This window comes from Cicer arietinum, chromosome 1 (assembly GCF_000331145.2).
Source record: "Cicer arietinum cultivar CDC Frontier isolate Library 1 chromosome 1, Cicar.CDCFrontier_v2.0, whole genome shotgun sequence".
Lineage (NCBI taxonomy): Eukaryota > Viridiplantae > Streptophyta > Magnoliopsida > Fabales > Fabaceae > Cicer > Cicer arietinum.
Window position 1 is genome coordinate 40,939,653 of NC_021160.2, and position 15,626 is coordinate 40,955,278.

A 15,626-nucleotide genomic window follows, 5' to 3' on the forward strand; every position below is an offset into this window, starting at 1 on the left:
ATTTAATTTTTCACTTAGATAGTTATTCCCATTTTATGCATTTGTTAACCTTTAATGTCATTTTTAATAAATTATAAATTTATTATTTTAACAGGTTTATTTAAAGCCAAATTCTCCTATACCACCACCAAGTAATTTGTGGAGAAAATATTGCACAGAAGAAGCACGTCAGTGAGAATTTATTTACAAATGATCACATTCAACATTGGTTGAAGATATTTCCATGCAGTATAGATGAATATGTTGTAAACTGAAAATATTTCCATTCAATATGTATAGATGAATATGTTGTAAACTAGATGGATTTGTTACAATGAATATGTTACAATGAATATGTGGTAAAATGAAAATATTTTCATGCAAAAGCACACAAAACTAAAATATCCAAAATATATCAAATTCGAAAGTACCCAAAATATCCAAAAGTACACAAAATTAAAATAACCAAAATATATCAGATTCGAAAGTACCCATAATATCCAAAACTAAAGTATCCAAAATACCTAAAAGTAACCAAATATTACATATCAATTACAAAAATACCATGTTCCAAAACGTTATAAATAAATCCTAAGTCCTTCTATTTCTTCTACGATATGGTACTGTGTTCGTCCAATCTCTACCACCACCCCTCTGACTTGGCAGCATCAAAATTAACTCATTAATGAGTGGCATGCCATCAGGTAATATCAGTTGCCGGCCAATCAGCTCTTCAGCAATTTGTATTGCTCGACGCTGTAATAAAAAATAAAATAAAATAAATATCAATAATGAAGTAAATTAATTAAAAATAAATATCAATAATACAAAAAAAAAAAATAATATCAATATACCGTTATGTCAACTGTGTCATCAGCAGGATCGCCGCCATCAGCTGCATGAGTGGCATGATCAGTAGGCTCTGCATCAGCTTCATGGACTGGTCCTCTACGAATGATGTATGGATGAGAAATTCTGCGAAACCAGTCCATATAATCATTCGAGCAAACTACATGTCCCTGCACAACTGCGCCAGCATCCACTACATGCACAACATATTGCGTAAACATAATGTCCATTTCATCTAGTGTGGTCGTCTGACCCACTACCTCTAATGGTGAGCCATGAATGATTTGGACATGACCATATTGCCGCAATACTATGTCTGGAAGATGAACATACGTCTTCGGACCCCAACGTATCCACCCTCGAAATAAAGATACATCTTCAAAAGGCCGCTTCAGTCGATGGTTCTCATATGGTGTCCAACAGACCTCATCAACATCAATCTCATCAAGAGCTTTCCTAAATGGAAGAACCAAACCCTTATCCCTTTTAGGCTTCCATTTAAGTGCTCTAGGATAGTCTTCAACATAACTAGCAGAAAGTCTACAACGATCTCTACATAATGTAGGAAAATGCTCACAGACCCATGCCTGCACATATATAATAACATATCATTAGTTTAAAATCATTAATAATAAAAATTATAAACACAAAAAACAATCATACAGTTTACCTGTAAAAGTGTCAGATACCCAGAAACAGTTCTGGTTTGATGCATGCTGGCTTCTCGAAGATTGTCATAAAGATAAGCAAGAGCAGCTGCACCCCATGCATATCCCCCGCAAGAATTAAGGTCCCGGAAGCACTTAAGATAGGCAACACTAACTGCGTATGCACTCTTACCGCTGAAGCGTGTGCAACCGACCAAAAATAAAAGAAATGCTCTCGCAACCATCTGCCAACGCTGTTCACGACAACGCTGCTGATATACGTCAAGTAACCAACTATACCTAACCGTGGCTGTCCGCGTCACATTAAATTCTGCATAAGCAACACCGTGACTAACTCCAAGAAGCTCTTCCAATATATTTGCACCTTCATCCTTGTTAAATACATTAACACTGAAGAATGCACCGGTAATGGGAATATGCAACAGAGATGACACGTCGTCCAAAGTAATCGTCATTTCACCAATAGGGAGATGAAAGCTACTGGTGTCACGATGCCACCTCTCTACGAATGCAAAAATGATCCCTTTGTCGATCATTTCATAGCTGCATTTTAGTAACGAATACAATCCCGGGCTTTTAACCAGTTGCTCAACCTCTTCATCTTCAATAACAGCTTCTTTTAATTTTTTCCCATTGCTGAACACCCTTAATTCTCCCCGATCCTAAAATTATTTAAGCAAAAAATATATGTTAAACATAAATGTTAAAAAATATAATTTAACTTAATTTAATTGAGAAAATTACCTCGCCATCCCAGAGTCGAGTTGCAACATGATCGCCAAATGTCCTAAGGACATAACTATCAACCGGACCACCAGGATATTCAACATCCTGTGGAGGTTCATCTATATCAGCTGTTTGGGGTTCATGTTGGGGTTCAGGTTGGGCTTCTTCCTATTGCCGCTGTACTCGTCGTCGTTGTGCCCTTGCAGAAGCAGTTGGCCTAATACGATGACCGTCAGCATTAGACTCCGCATTAGAAGTGCCCTCGTTAAGTATAACACAACCCTCTCTGTCAGTAAACATAGTGCGCACCATATCTGCAAAACGAAAATCATTTAAAAAATGTAAACAGAAGCAGTTCAAAAATTCAGAAAGTACGTGAATTCAGTTCTTGTACGTGAACTGAATGTCAAACCTTACGTGAACTCAGTTCACATATGTGAACGTGAACTGAATTCCTTCATTTACGTGAACTCAATTCACGTAAATGTACGTAATTTCAATTGACGTACACATACGTGAACTGAGTTCACGTACAGTTTGGATTTTGAAATTTTTTTCACATACGTGAACTGAGTTCACGTACGTTTCTGGGTTTTTGAAAACTAGTTTGCGTACGTGAACTGAGTTCACGTACGTTTCTGGGTTTAGGGCAACGAAGGTTGTCTTCTTCATCAAAAATGGAAACTACTTTCGTTCAATTTTCAAGCATTATATTCTTAAATAGATAAAACAAAACAACATAACACAACAAAAACAAAGAATGATTATTACTTACTTGATTCACAACAATGATAATAACTTGATGAACTTGGTTGATGATTGATGAAGATGTTTGATGAAAATGGTGGATAATGATTGATGAAAACAGTGGACGATGATTGATGAAAATGGTGGATGTTGATTGATGATGATAGAATGAACAACAATGAAAATGCAGAAATGTAGAATGAAGAGGAAGAAGATGTTATGAAGAAGTAATGTTATGAAGAAGATGAAATAAAGGGAAGGGCATTTTGGGCATTTTGATTTTTTTTTATTTTGAGGGGTGTGAATAGCAATTTGGGGGGGTGTTGGTAGCAATATTGAATTTTTTAATAAAAAATTACTTAAAAATATTTATTTTCTTTTAAAAACAACTATAATTTTTCTTCTTCTTAAGAGTAGTTCATGTAATCATTTGAAGGTGCGTCAGAAAATGATTTGATATATTTTTTTTTTTGTAAAAAAACATAATGCAATTTATTAAAATATTATTTATTTATTTATTTGCAAAATTAATATTTCAGTTGTTAGATCGATATTCATTTATGCTCCAAAATAAAATAAATCTTCTTTAAGTGAAATTCAAAAGAAGCAATGTTGACTGAAATTAATGACATTCAATTTTTTTCTAGCAAATGAAATATCACGTCCGCATTTCTATTAAAAGTTAATGATGATGAGTAAATAACTTTACAATGTACCACAAAAATTTAGTAATACAAAACATTATTTTTAAGTAAAATCCCATTTTCCCACGTGCGTGCACCAATCAAACATCATTCATGCAACTCTTTGAAGTCATTAGTACCTAAATGTTGTTGTAAGAGGTCAGTTCATCCCACAATAAAATTAAACCAAATAATAAATTAACAACCATAAAAATGAATATAAAATATTTTCGTAATAAAAGATTTAAAAAATTGATTCTTTAATAGTTCTCAAAGATGTATCAAAAGTCATAGAATGTATCAAAATAAATCAAGTAGCAACCGTAGAGCAAATAATTAGATTAAAATAAAATAACAATAAAATGTATGCAAGTTGTGCATGCTCCTAAACATATATTATCCGAATATAACCAGCCACACATGCGTCCACACAAAAGTCACCTATACCAATGGGGAAAATTAAACCAGTCACACAGACATCCACAAAGATGCGTATGATATGTCATGAAATAATAATGATGCTCAAAGATACATATCATCACCCACTTAGATAATCACACAAATCACCAGCCACTTAGGCAACCACAAAGATAACAATATTTAAAACGCAAATCACCAACCACTTAGACAACCACAAAGATAAAAATATTTAAAATACAAACCACCAATCAAACCACTTAGACAACCACATAGATAAAATATTCAAAACACAAATCACAAGCCACTTAGGCAACCACAAAAATAATATTATTTAAAACACAAATCACCCGTCACTTACGTAACCACAAAGATAAAATATTTAAGATTAAATTTTAATCACATAAGACATCAAAGTTTTTTTCTCATAGACGCTTACAATCAAGAGTCAATAATTTTGTTATCCCAAATATATAACACACAAACACGTGAATAAATGTCTTACAGTCATAACTTTCATTTTATAAACTATAAAATTGGATTAACGACGTGTTATTGATAGACATTAAAACTCAAATAACGAATAACACATACAAATATAAACTTTATTTCTTCTACTATAAATTTTCTCCGATTATTAGTCATTTAGACATACAAATCAAGGTTTGCCGCTAAACACATCACAAAAATCAACTTAATCATGTTATCATAATTAAAATTAAAACTTTACACCAATTCTCCCAAGACTCATATAGATTTCTTAAAAATCAAAACTTTGAAATGAAATAGCACAAAAATCGAAACTTTAAATTAAAGACATCCTAAAAAAATATTACTCATGAGATCATAATAAAAATAATAGCTTTATAATTAAGTACACATAAACAACACAAAAATAATAACTTTACATCAAATATATGACATCAAACATATTACTCATGTTATAATAATAAAAATCGAAATTTATAATTAAGTTTATCAAAACAAACATATTACTCATAAAAGCAAAATATTATAGTTAAATTCTTTAAGGCAAATAAAAATCAATATTTTTCTTTTAAGACATCAAGACATATATCAATATCTTACAAACTATTAATTTAATATCTAGCCTAACCTTGCATGGGGAAAAACCCTTACCTTATGCGCTTTCTTTCTTAACACCTCTAAATTCGCACGAGAAATAGCTCATGAGGCAGTAATGAATTCAACACCGATAGATATTGGAATTTACGACATAGAAAATTATTTTGATAGTGTACGGACGACAAATAGGGGTGACAACAAGAGGCCTAATGGAAATGTATGAACATATAAGCTATTTACGTTGCACTACTACCCTTGATTTGTTGTCTAAAATTGAAGTGCACTTAATTCCAACATTATGCTACCAATAATTACTATTTCTTTAATTTTATTATGTTGTTACAAAGTCAATTGAAATCATGTGTATGAGTTAATTATAATTAACTAATAGAGTTCACCATATATTGAAGGGTGTCACACACCAATTTTAACTAAATAAGTAAATTAGAGATTGTCACATCACCCTTTTAATTTTTTTATCTAATAGTTATGAAACAAAAAATTTCATAGAATTATTTTTGTAGACAATTATAATTTTAGTTTAAAAGATTAATGCATGATATACAAAAAGGACAATAGTCTTTTTGTGTCCACTCTTAATTGCACAAAAAAAAAACTTATAATTAAATTTATAATCTTCTTTAGAAAAAATAAATTAAAGGTGTTTAAAATGAGTTAATGCACATTATGCCAAGAAAACACCATGAATTGTCATAAAATCTTGTCATAAAGGAGAGTAAAATAATGAGTCAAGTCACTAATTTTTTGTTTTTTATAGGATTGACCAAAAATATTTTCAAAACACTTATATATAACGATTGAGTTTCACTAACTCTATAATATCTCCTAAAATAAATACTTATTTGGTCGCAAATAAAACTAACAAACAATATAACTTTTATAAATTATAATTTAATTAAATAATTCAACTAAAACTTTATCAACTAAAATAAATCAAGCAAGACAAGAATACTACTCACACATAACAAAATAAAACAAACCTATCAAACAAATCAATTTCATGATTATCGAAACTATTCAAATAAAAAAAAATGCAAAATAGTCCATTTAGAAAATAATGACATCATAAATCATCCTCATGTACTTGTCATGCCAAAACAATCAAATAAAAATAAAGATTATAATTATTCACGTGGAATAGAGTGTGATAAAACTTAATTTAATTTATTTACACATAAAATAATTATTAAATTAATAATAGCAATTACTAAAAAAACACATATATATAATATAATATACATGAAAATTTTGGGGTGTTACAAACCCACACCTATCCAACATATCACCAAATCTAGTGACCCTAACCTAAGAGAAAATCCTATCTCGTTATTCATATGGTAGAAGGATTTCATTTAAATCACCAATAAGTGCCCAATGTAAATTAATCTTGGATCTAAGGCCCACCAAATACTCCCAATTTTTTTACTAGCATAAGCACTAGAACAGGCCCAACAGTTTACACCATGTGAAATTTAATAGTAATACATTGAGGCATGGAATTAATGATGTCGATCAAGTATCAACTACAGGACTGTTAGCTTTTGTACCCCCATTTAAACTTGTACCCCTCAATTTAATATTTTTTTGAGTGAAATACCCAAAATAACCTTAAATAAATCAGTAAAAGTCAAAATAAGAAAAAATCAAAACAGTTGTACCCCCACACTTGAAAAATCCAGAAAAGTGAGTTTTTCTGAAAAAAAATTTTACCGGAAATTTCAAGAGGATTGAAATTTCCGGTAGTTCAAAATCAATACCGAAAATTTGAAATTTTTGGATGCCTTCCCGGAAATTTCATTTTTTGAATTTTCTGGTATGCATTTTTAACTACCGGATTTTTCAATTTTCCGGTTTATTTACCGGAAATTTCATTCCTTTTTGAAATTTTCGGTACACTGTGTAACTTTTTTTTTTATATAATTTTTTTAATTTTTTTTTATTGAATTTTGTTAGTGAGGACCAGGGGAGCAAAAACTGACGGTGATCATTTGCGAGTTCGGCCTCCTACACAATCAAATAGGAGAGCTACTGTTGAAAAAATGAGAAAGAGAAATGAGGAAAGGCAGGCGCCCCAGGATAAGCAGCCCCAACAAAATCCTATGTTTGATGTAGAATAGGATGAACAGCCCCAAGATGAGCAGCCCCAGCAAGATCATGTGTTTGATGATGAACATGATCATCAGCAGCAACAATTTGATGATGAACATGGTCAGCAACACCAACCTGAAGAACCCATGTTTCCTGGAGGTCCTTATGATCTTTCTGTCCTTAAAGATTATGAGCATCATATTGCAATTAATGTGTGGAATTGACAGGTTAGTAAATAATTTATTTTATTACATATTATAATATATTTGTAGTATAGGTTATTTTATTACACATTATAATTTATTTGTAGTATAAGATTATAATATATTTGTAATTGTGTTATTTTTAATTAAACAGGATAGACGTGCCTTGAAAGTTGTTTCGAATGGCAAAAAGCAAGACAAATTCATTGATATTAGATATCATTTACCTGCTCAAATAGATCATTGGATTAATATATGTGGATTACGTCCTCTGAGAAGATGTAGTTTGCATATGATTGACGGTAATATGATATCTGCTTTTGCTGAGAGATGACACGCAGAGACTAGTTCATTTCACCTGCCATTCGGTGAAATGACTATTACTCTTGACGACGGCAGGGGTCTTTTGAGCATCCCATGTACTGGAGAGTTTTTCACACCTCCCGTAAATGTTAATGAAGATTTGGCAATTGCTGCTGTTGTTGAGTTGTTGGGAGTTGCATATGATGAAGTTGTCACTGAGACTAGGACCAATAGAGGGGCCTCGTATAGTTTTGAGTGGTTGAAAGATGTATTTTTTAAGAAACTTCATGAACGAAGATATGACTATGTAGCTAGGGCATATCTACTTCATTTGGTAGAGTGTATCATTCTTGCTGATAAAAGTTTTACACTTGTATCTGCAAAATATCTCTTTCTGTTTCAAGATCTTGATAGTTGTTGTAAATGGGCATGGGGATCGGCTACACTTGTTGTGTTATATGACTATCTTAGAGATAGTACATTGCCTGCAACCAAACAGATTGAAGGATATTTATCTTTATTTCAGGTACTATTATATTTATTATACTTATCATTATTTTTTTAATTATTTCATCACCTTAATAATTTTACTACATTTCAATTATTTACAGACTTGGATTTATGAACATTTTCCTGATATTTGTAAACGAGATATGGATGAACATATTTCCTCGATGCCACAGATGTTTCGTTGGACTGCAAAACATACATCTGGGAATGTTGCATATTACAGGGCAAAGTTGGATGCTTTGAGGGATACTGATATTATCTGGGCATCGAATTACGATGAGAACGCTGTGACACGATTTCAGTCTGTGTCATTATTTACAGGATACATTCATTGGTATTTCACGATGGTTTCGTATTTACCCGAGAGGTGCATACGACATTTTGGGTATACTCAACACGTTCCTCCTACACCACCGATGCTTGTTGCACGTGATGTCGATGTTGAATAGAGTATGTACCGAAATTCTGTACGATCACTTCGAGCTAAATTGCACCAAACTGCATATCCACATGAGTGTGTTGAGGGATACATCCAGTGGTATTATAGGATATCTCATCCTCAGATGATCCCTTATGTTGCTGCATATGCTGGTCCTATACATCCAGTGGTATCCACATGAATTTTGTCAACTCGTCAACATGTTTCTTATCTTCTTCTGTTAAGTGTCCCATAAATGCATTATTCTCAAAAGTAGCTACTAACTCATGGTTGTGAAGTCCACAGATTAAACTAATAATCCATCCTTCATCATTTTTCAGTGGTCTCGATCTAAGTTTAAACGGACATCCACACCTTTTAGTTGAAGTACCTGTGTCATTTTTATTTGACTTATATTGTCCACCTCTATCACAACCAAGAATTAATTTTGACTTTTTTCCTCTCTTTCCAGTCTCTACGTCTGATCGAGTAATGATAACTGCTACTCGATTTTGTCGACCTATCTCTCTTGCCCATGATATGACAGCTTCTCGTGACTCAAAAATTTGATCAGTTGTAAATGCTTTAGTTAAATCTATAAATATTGGTTGTGTTTTCCATCCCTATTTCAGAAAAAAAAATTAAAATAAAATAATAAACAAATTAAAAAAATATTCAAAAAAAAAAAAAAAACTACCGGATTTTTGAAATTTCCAAATTAACTACCGGAAATTTCAAAAAACGAAATTTCCGGTGAACAAAAACTAACTACCGGATTTTTCAAAATTTTTGAAATTTCCGGTAGCTTCCGGAAATTTTATTGACCAAATTTCCAGTAATAAATATAACTACCGGAAATTTAGTTGCAAAAAATTACTTACCAGAAATTTCAACGAGGGGTCAGATTTTGGAGTAATGTTTTTTTTACCGCTCACGTGAATGAATTTATTAAGAATAAAACTGGGTTTTTAACAAATTGGGATACAAGTTTAAATGTGGTACAAAAGCTAACAGTCCAACTACAGAGGTTAACTAAAGCCCACACTTCTTCTGAATGACCCACAACCTCCTCCACCGCAAGATAACTTAACCCAACTTTATTCCAAAAAGTATTAGATGTAGAAAAAGGAGTGTGAGTCTCAAAAAAAAAAAAATTCAAGTAAGGCTTAAACTTATTTAGAAGGTCACATGTGGGTCTTACTTTTCGTACTAGCAAAGCAACGGAAATTCCAAGAAATAAAAGAAAAATATTTTAATACAATCATTGATAATGATAAAAATAAGACACAAACCAAATATGTGAGACCAATCATTGCAAGTCATGGGTTTCTACCACAACACATCAATCTCCTCATTCTCATCATCCTCATCACTTTTAAAATGAAAAGCCTGGTTGTACTGAATTTCCAACCTGTCATAACTGCATCTAGTGGTTTGGGATTTACAACCAAATCATGGTTACCACCATTTTCCATATTTTTCATGACTATAGGAGAATGACCAAGGATAGCAATAATAGAGGTGTCTTTTACAATATGTTTCAAATAGTTGTTCATGTGATTCATAGACATGTCCTCATTAGTACCCATATTAAGACTATTGGTTAGCCCGTATTTTTTCAAATCCAATTCATGCATCTTTTTACTATCATTTTGTTGGCGTTTAGTGCGATTCCATATTTTAGGAGTACCATGCCCACTAGTACCTTGAGTGTATGTGATGTTGGCTATTCCCACATCTCTAGATTTTAAAGCTGTAAATTTGTTGTTCCTAAAATTGGTAGTATCGTTTTTAATCCCTTGGTCCACTGATTTATTACTCTGATTAGTTTTATTTTTACCATTAGTTGGCCTCTTTTTGTTAACTATCAACCAATCTCCATATAAATGAATATCATTATCTTTTTTAGGGATACCATTAAATGGTTCCTTAAGGTTAGAAACTAATTGTGTTGACTTTTCTCCCATGCCTTTGGTCACCAGTAAGTTGGACATAGATGTCAGCTTCTTTCTCCTTTTACTTGATAGAACAATTCCGATCAACAGGACAATTCAAGTCTTGTTAATCGTCCCTTCTGAAGCAATAAAATTGACTTTCCACTATTGAGTCATGGGATAATGATCTAAACTCATTCATGGGCCTCCACCCACAACCTTCTCTCTACCAGTGGCTATGTGGAATTGCACCATGTAGAATCTCTATCCATGGTCAACCATATCAAACCCATTACTAGGTTTCCGAAGTCCCTTCAAGCAATCTCTCATGGTAAATAAATCGATATCATTTCCTAACCATTTCACTATGACCACTTCTTGGTAATGTTTCTGCCGCTCATTCACCACATAATCATCAACAAAGCATGTAACACTCCGATATTTAACAGCGCGAGTGTATTTTTTTTTTCAAAACAAATTCATAAAAACATAGAAATAGAGAAGAAAATATTTTTGGATAAATATTTAAGTCGTAACACAACGACAAATAAGTCAACATAATTTACAAGCAGCGGAATAGTTTTTGAAATACGAATCCAAAGTATTTACACATCAAAGAGTAGTACATGGAACCCATCAAAATAAAATGTCAAGCTGACAATATTGGTAAATGTACAGTCTTCCAAATTAAAATAAACACAACCCAAAAAGAAAGACATCTAGTCCCTATACGTCAACCTAATCTGATCATTCTACAGAAAACTATACATCCCAGATGATCTTCACGGGCCTCGCAAGATCCTCCTAACACAGCTCCAGTCAGGTGTGTCCAACTACATTCCCATCTACAGGGTACTAACCGGTAGGATGGTCCTGGTTCTCATCTGAGGGCAAAGCCCAGATTTCCACAATAGTTGTAAAGGGTCACCAACCGAAATTAACAATTAACACATAACATTTAAGTTTTTAAATGCGCAAAATAACCTTTCAACTTAGCATGTACCTTAAAAGGGTTTCCATATGCCAAACATGCATAAACAAGGTTGGAAAATGAAGTTTTTAACAAAACAGCACTGTTGTATTCGAATACAGCATCTCTGTATTCGAATACAAGATTGTTTCAGCATTCAACAGCAAAAACAACATGTTTGTATTCGAATACAACACTCTGTATTCGACTACACAGTAAGTCAATAGCAAAACAGCATGTCTGTATTCGAATACAACAGTCTGTATTCGAATACACATCAGACAGCAGCAGATAAACAGCAAAATTCAGCTTTTAAAATGGTTTCGAAACCAATAAACACTTACACACAAATCCAAACAATCACACTTAGCAATTATAGCGCAATCACCACGACATCTTGAGTTTCGAAATAGTTTTGCAATCAATCACACTTACAAACAATTCCAAAACATCTACACTTGACAATTATAACACAATCACCACGACAACATAAGTTTCGAAATGGTTTTGCAATCAATCACACTTACACACAATTCCAAAACATCCACACTTGGTAATTATAACACAATCACCATGACAACTTAAGTTCAAGGACTCAATCGTAATCTTAAATCAAACACGACTCGCGTGCCAAACACCCTAATGCAATGCGTATATGCCAAAATGCATGGACTCAGAATTCCAAACCAAAACCCTCCTCGAAGGGCCGTAAATCATAATTGTACCGCCTATCACAGGCCGAAGTACTAAATTACCGAGGTGCCACCTATCACGGGTCAGCACGATTTACTAAAAACGTAAATCGTAAATGTACCGCCTATCACATGCCGAATTACTATTTACCGAGGTGCCACCTATCACGGGCGGTCGCCATGTACTATGAAATGCATAAGCATACTCTGACTCTATCCACGACAATCGTTAAGTAAATGCAGATATTAAAAGATTCCCCATTTTTAATACTCATTTAACTCAAACAATTTTCACGACAATCATTAAGTAAGCATAGATATTAAAAGATTCCCCATTTTTAATACTCGTTTAACTCTAACAATTTTGACGACAATCATTAAGTAAATGTAGATATTAAAAGATTCCCCATTTTTAATACCCATTTAACTCTAACAATTTTGACGACAATCATTAAGTAAATATAGATATTAAGAGATTCTCCATTCTTAATACCCATTTAACTCTAACGATTTTCACTACAAACATTAGGTAAACAGAGATATTAAAAGATTCCACATTTTTAATACTCGTTTAACTCTAACAATTTTGATGACAAACATTAAGTAAACAAAGATATTAAAAGATTCTCCATTTTTAATACTCGTTTAACTCTAATGATTTTCAAATTCCACAAAGAACATACTCAAATATATTCTCAAATTCAATCCACAATTCACACCAAATCACATCAATTCATTTTTCCACAAAATCCACACAAACACATCTCAAAATTTATAAATATTAATCATGAACACGTCAAACACGACAACCACAAAATTATCACAACCCACCACTCAAACACATCAAATTTCATTTCCTCAAAACCACACGTAAATGAGTTAAATTCATTTTCCATGAAACACTCATCAATATCACTAAAACCCAACTCTTAAATTTTACCCATAAAAGCATTAAATTCATTTTCCCCAAATCATCTCTTCAACCCTAACAAATTTCTTTTCCACACAATCACATATAAGTCCCTAAATGCAAACTAAAAGTTTGGAAGGAGCTCTTACCTTAACGTTAGCTTTAACGAGCGATTATGGTACCGCGAGTAATTTCGATAAAATCTCCGCTCGCGACGTTGCTTCCATAGTTGGTTCACTAGCACTGTAGCGTGGAGGTGAGCAACTTTCCCTTCTACCTCTTTGCGAAATGAAGCTTAGATCTAGAAGAAAAATGAAGGTTTGTGTTTGACGGTTTTGAAATCCCTAACACCGTTTTTATTCGTTTTCGAATCAAACAAGAAGAATGAAGCTGATGAATCTTTGTTTTCTAACCCACCAAGCCTTGGGTTTCTTTTCTTGAAGCAAAAGAAAGAAAAAGCAAGGAGAAGCAAGAAGGAAGAAAAGGGCAAACTCGCGAGGCAAGGAGGGAAACACTTCTGTTTTCTCTGTTTCCTTTCCTCTTGTTTACATATATAACTTATAATCATATATATACATTACATATAATAACACACACACACACACACACACACACACACATATATATATATATATATATATATATATTATACTTAAAATCAAACTCAAACATTATCTAACAACGCTTACACACAACACCATCTATTTTGATAAAAGTATATACTCTCGTCGCAACTCAATAGACAGATAAAATTTTCTGCAACTAGAGATATTTTTAACAAAATTGTCCGGTATTAAATTCTTGGAAACGTAAATAAATTATTCTCCAACAAATAATTTTAATTCAATTTCCAAAAATATATTTTTAGCATTTAACCCACTAATTACCAAAAACTAAGCTAAAAGCCTAAGAACTTGAACACCAAATACCCTAAAATTATACAACCCTCCAACTCTGACATTATGGCTGCTCTACAAATCATCATGGCAAGACAAGTTCAGCACGATCAAGAGACTGCTTTACTCAGAACTTGGATGGCTGATCACCTTGCTCCCAAGCTGGGAATTCCACCTCCGCCTCCTCATCCGGTTCCACCTCATTCTCAAGTCCCTCATCCTGGAAAATCCTCCTCCTCAAAAGGATCTTCTCCCTCCCTAGCTTCTTAGTTTCTTTTTAACTGTTGTCTTTTTGTATGACAAAGGGGGATAATTAAGTTAGATTTATTCTGTCAAAGCTTCATTATGTAATTCTGCCAATATTGATGTATCTCTGCCAATACTGATGTATCTTTGCTATTTTTAATGAAAAACTAGTTTATTACATACAATGTTTTAAATTATGCTGAATTAAAAAATGCACAAATTGAGGGGGGGCTGTTACAGCTCTTTATATTAGAATCAGAATTATAATCTAAATTAACATGTTTGTCATGATCAAAAAGGGGGAGATTGTTGAGACAAACTCTATATTTAAAGTTTTGATGAAAATAAACAGCAGAATGATCTTAACAGAGAATGATCTTCAGCTTCAACAAGATCATTCTGCATCATAACAGAGAATGATCTTCAGCTTCAACAACTGTCCATCACAGCATATTAGTCAAACCTTTTCTATCTCTTTGACGAAGAGTCTGCCCTGGAAATTATTTATATCTAATCAGTACATGGCAAGGAACAAGTAGGAATCATCCAGACTCAAAAAGGTTATTTGATCTCAAAGATCAAAGGACTCAAAGACAGACAAAAGTCATGACAATTTGCAAACTCCAAAAATCAAATGTCAAGAAAGTTCGATCAATCTGGGCATATGACAAGACAATTACAAAGGAAATCCAGAACATTTAAAACGGGAACTCCATAATAAATTATTGAAGCTCAAGAAAGTTCAAACTGACAAACCAAGAACGTTAATCATTCTTCGTTTTCTGCACAATGACAACTGCTATGTTTCTCTCTGTTTTGATCTGCAATTCATCTCCAAACTTCTCTAGCTACACTCAAGACTCAAGACAGAGAATGTACCATCCAAGGTCAATGAAGAAACGTCAAGAGCACTTTCTAAGAAAGGACATAACTGCTTTAAATGCTAAACCATTAAAAGTCAAAAAGCTATTTCAAAGAAGGATTATTTTTATTCTGAAATAATATTTCAATCAAAAAAGAAAAGTCTCTCCAACACCTTCATTCAGTACATCTACAGCCTATAAATAGAAGGTCATTATCCCGATTCAAAGCAAGAAATTTAAGTGTGCTTCGAAATCCATAATCAATCATATACATACTTGAAATTCTGCAAAAAACAGAGGCAATCATACTCACTGATTTCTGCGAAACAGTTGCTGATTTTTACTTATCAAATAGTTTGTGCAATTGTCATTAGTTTCTTTGTAAAGAATCAATTCTCAAACAAGAGTTGAGAAATT

General features: G+C 32.9%; 1 protein-coding gene and 1 long non-coding RNA gene across 2 annotated transcripts in view; both read right to left on the minus strand.

Moving 5' to 3' along the window:
* Positions 1 to 465: 465 nt before the first annotated feature.
* LOC113785492 (uncharacterized) lies at positions 466 to 1,075 on the minus strand. The gene is made up of 2 exons (XM_027332085.2): positions 834 to 1,075; positions 466 to 735 (listed from the first exon to the last, which is right to left on the minus strand). Exons 1-2 carry the CDS (start codon positions 1,056 to 1,058, stop codon positions 571 to 573), a joined length of 390 nt encoding a protein of 129 aa, XP_027187886.1. The 5' UTR covers positions 1,059 to 1,075; the 3' UTR covers positions 466 to 570.
* Positions 1,076 to 11,128: 10,053 nt separating this feature from the next.
* Positions 11,129 to 15,626, minus strand: part of LOC140920981 (uncharacterized) — a 19,864-nt gene continuing 15,366 nt past the window's right edge. Inside the window, exon 2 of the long non-coding RNA XR_012163799.1 lies at positions 11,129 to 11,516. This is a non-coding gene — a long non-coding RNA (uncharacterized lncRNA). The remainder of the gene's footprint in view (positions 11,517 to 15,626) is intronic.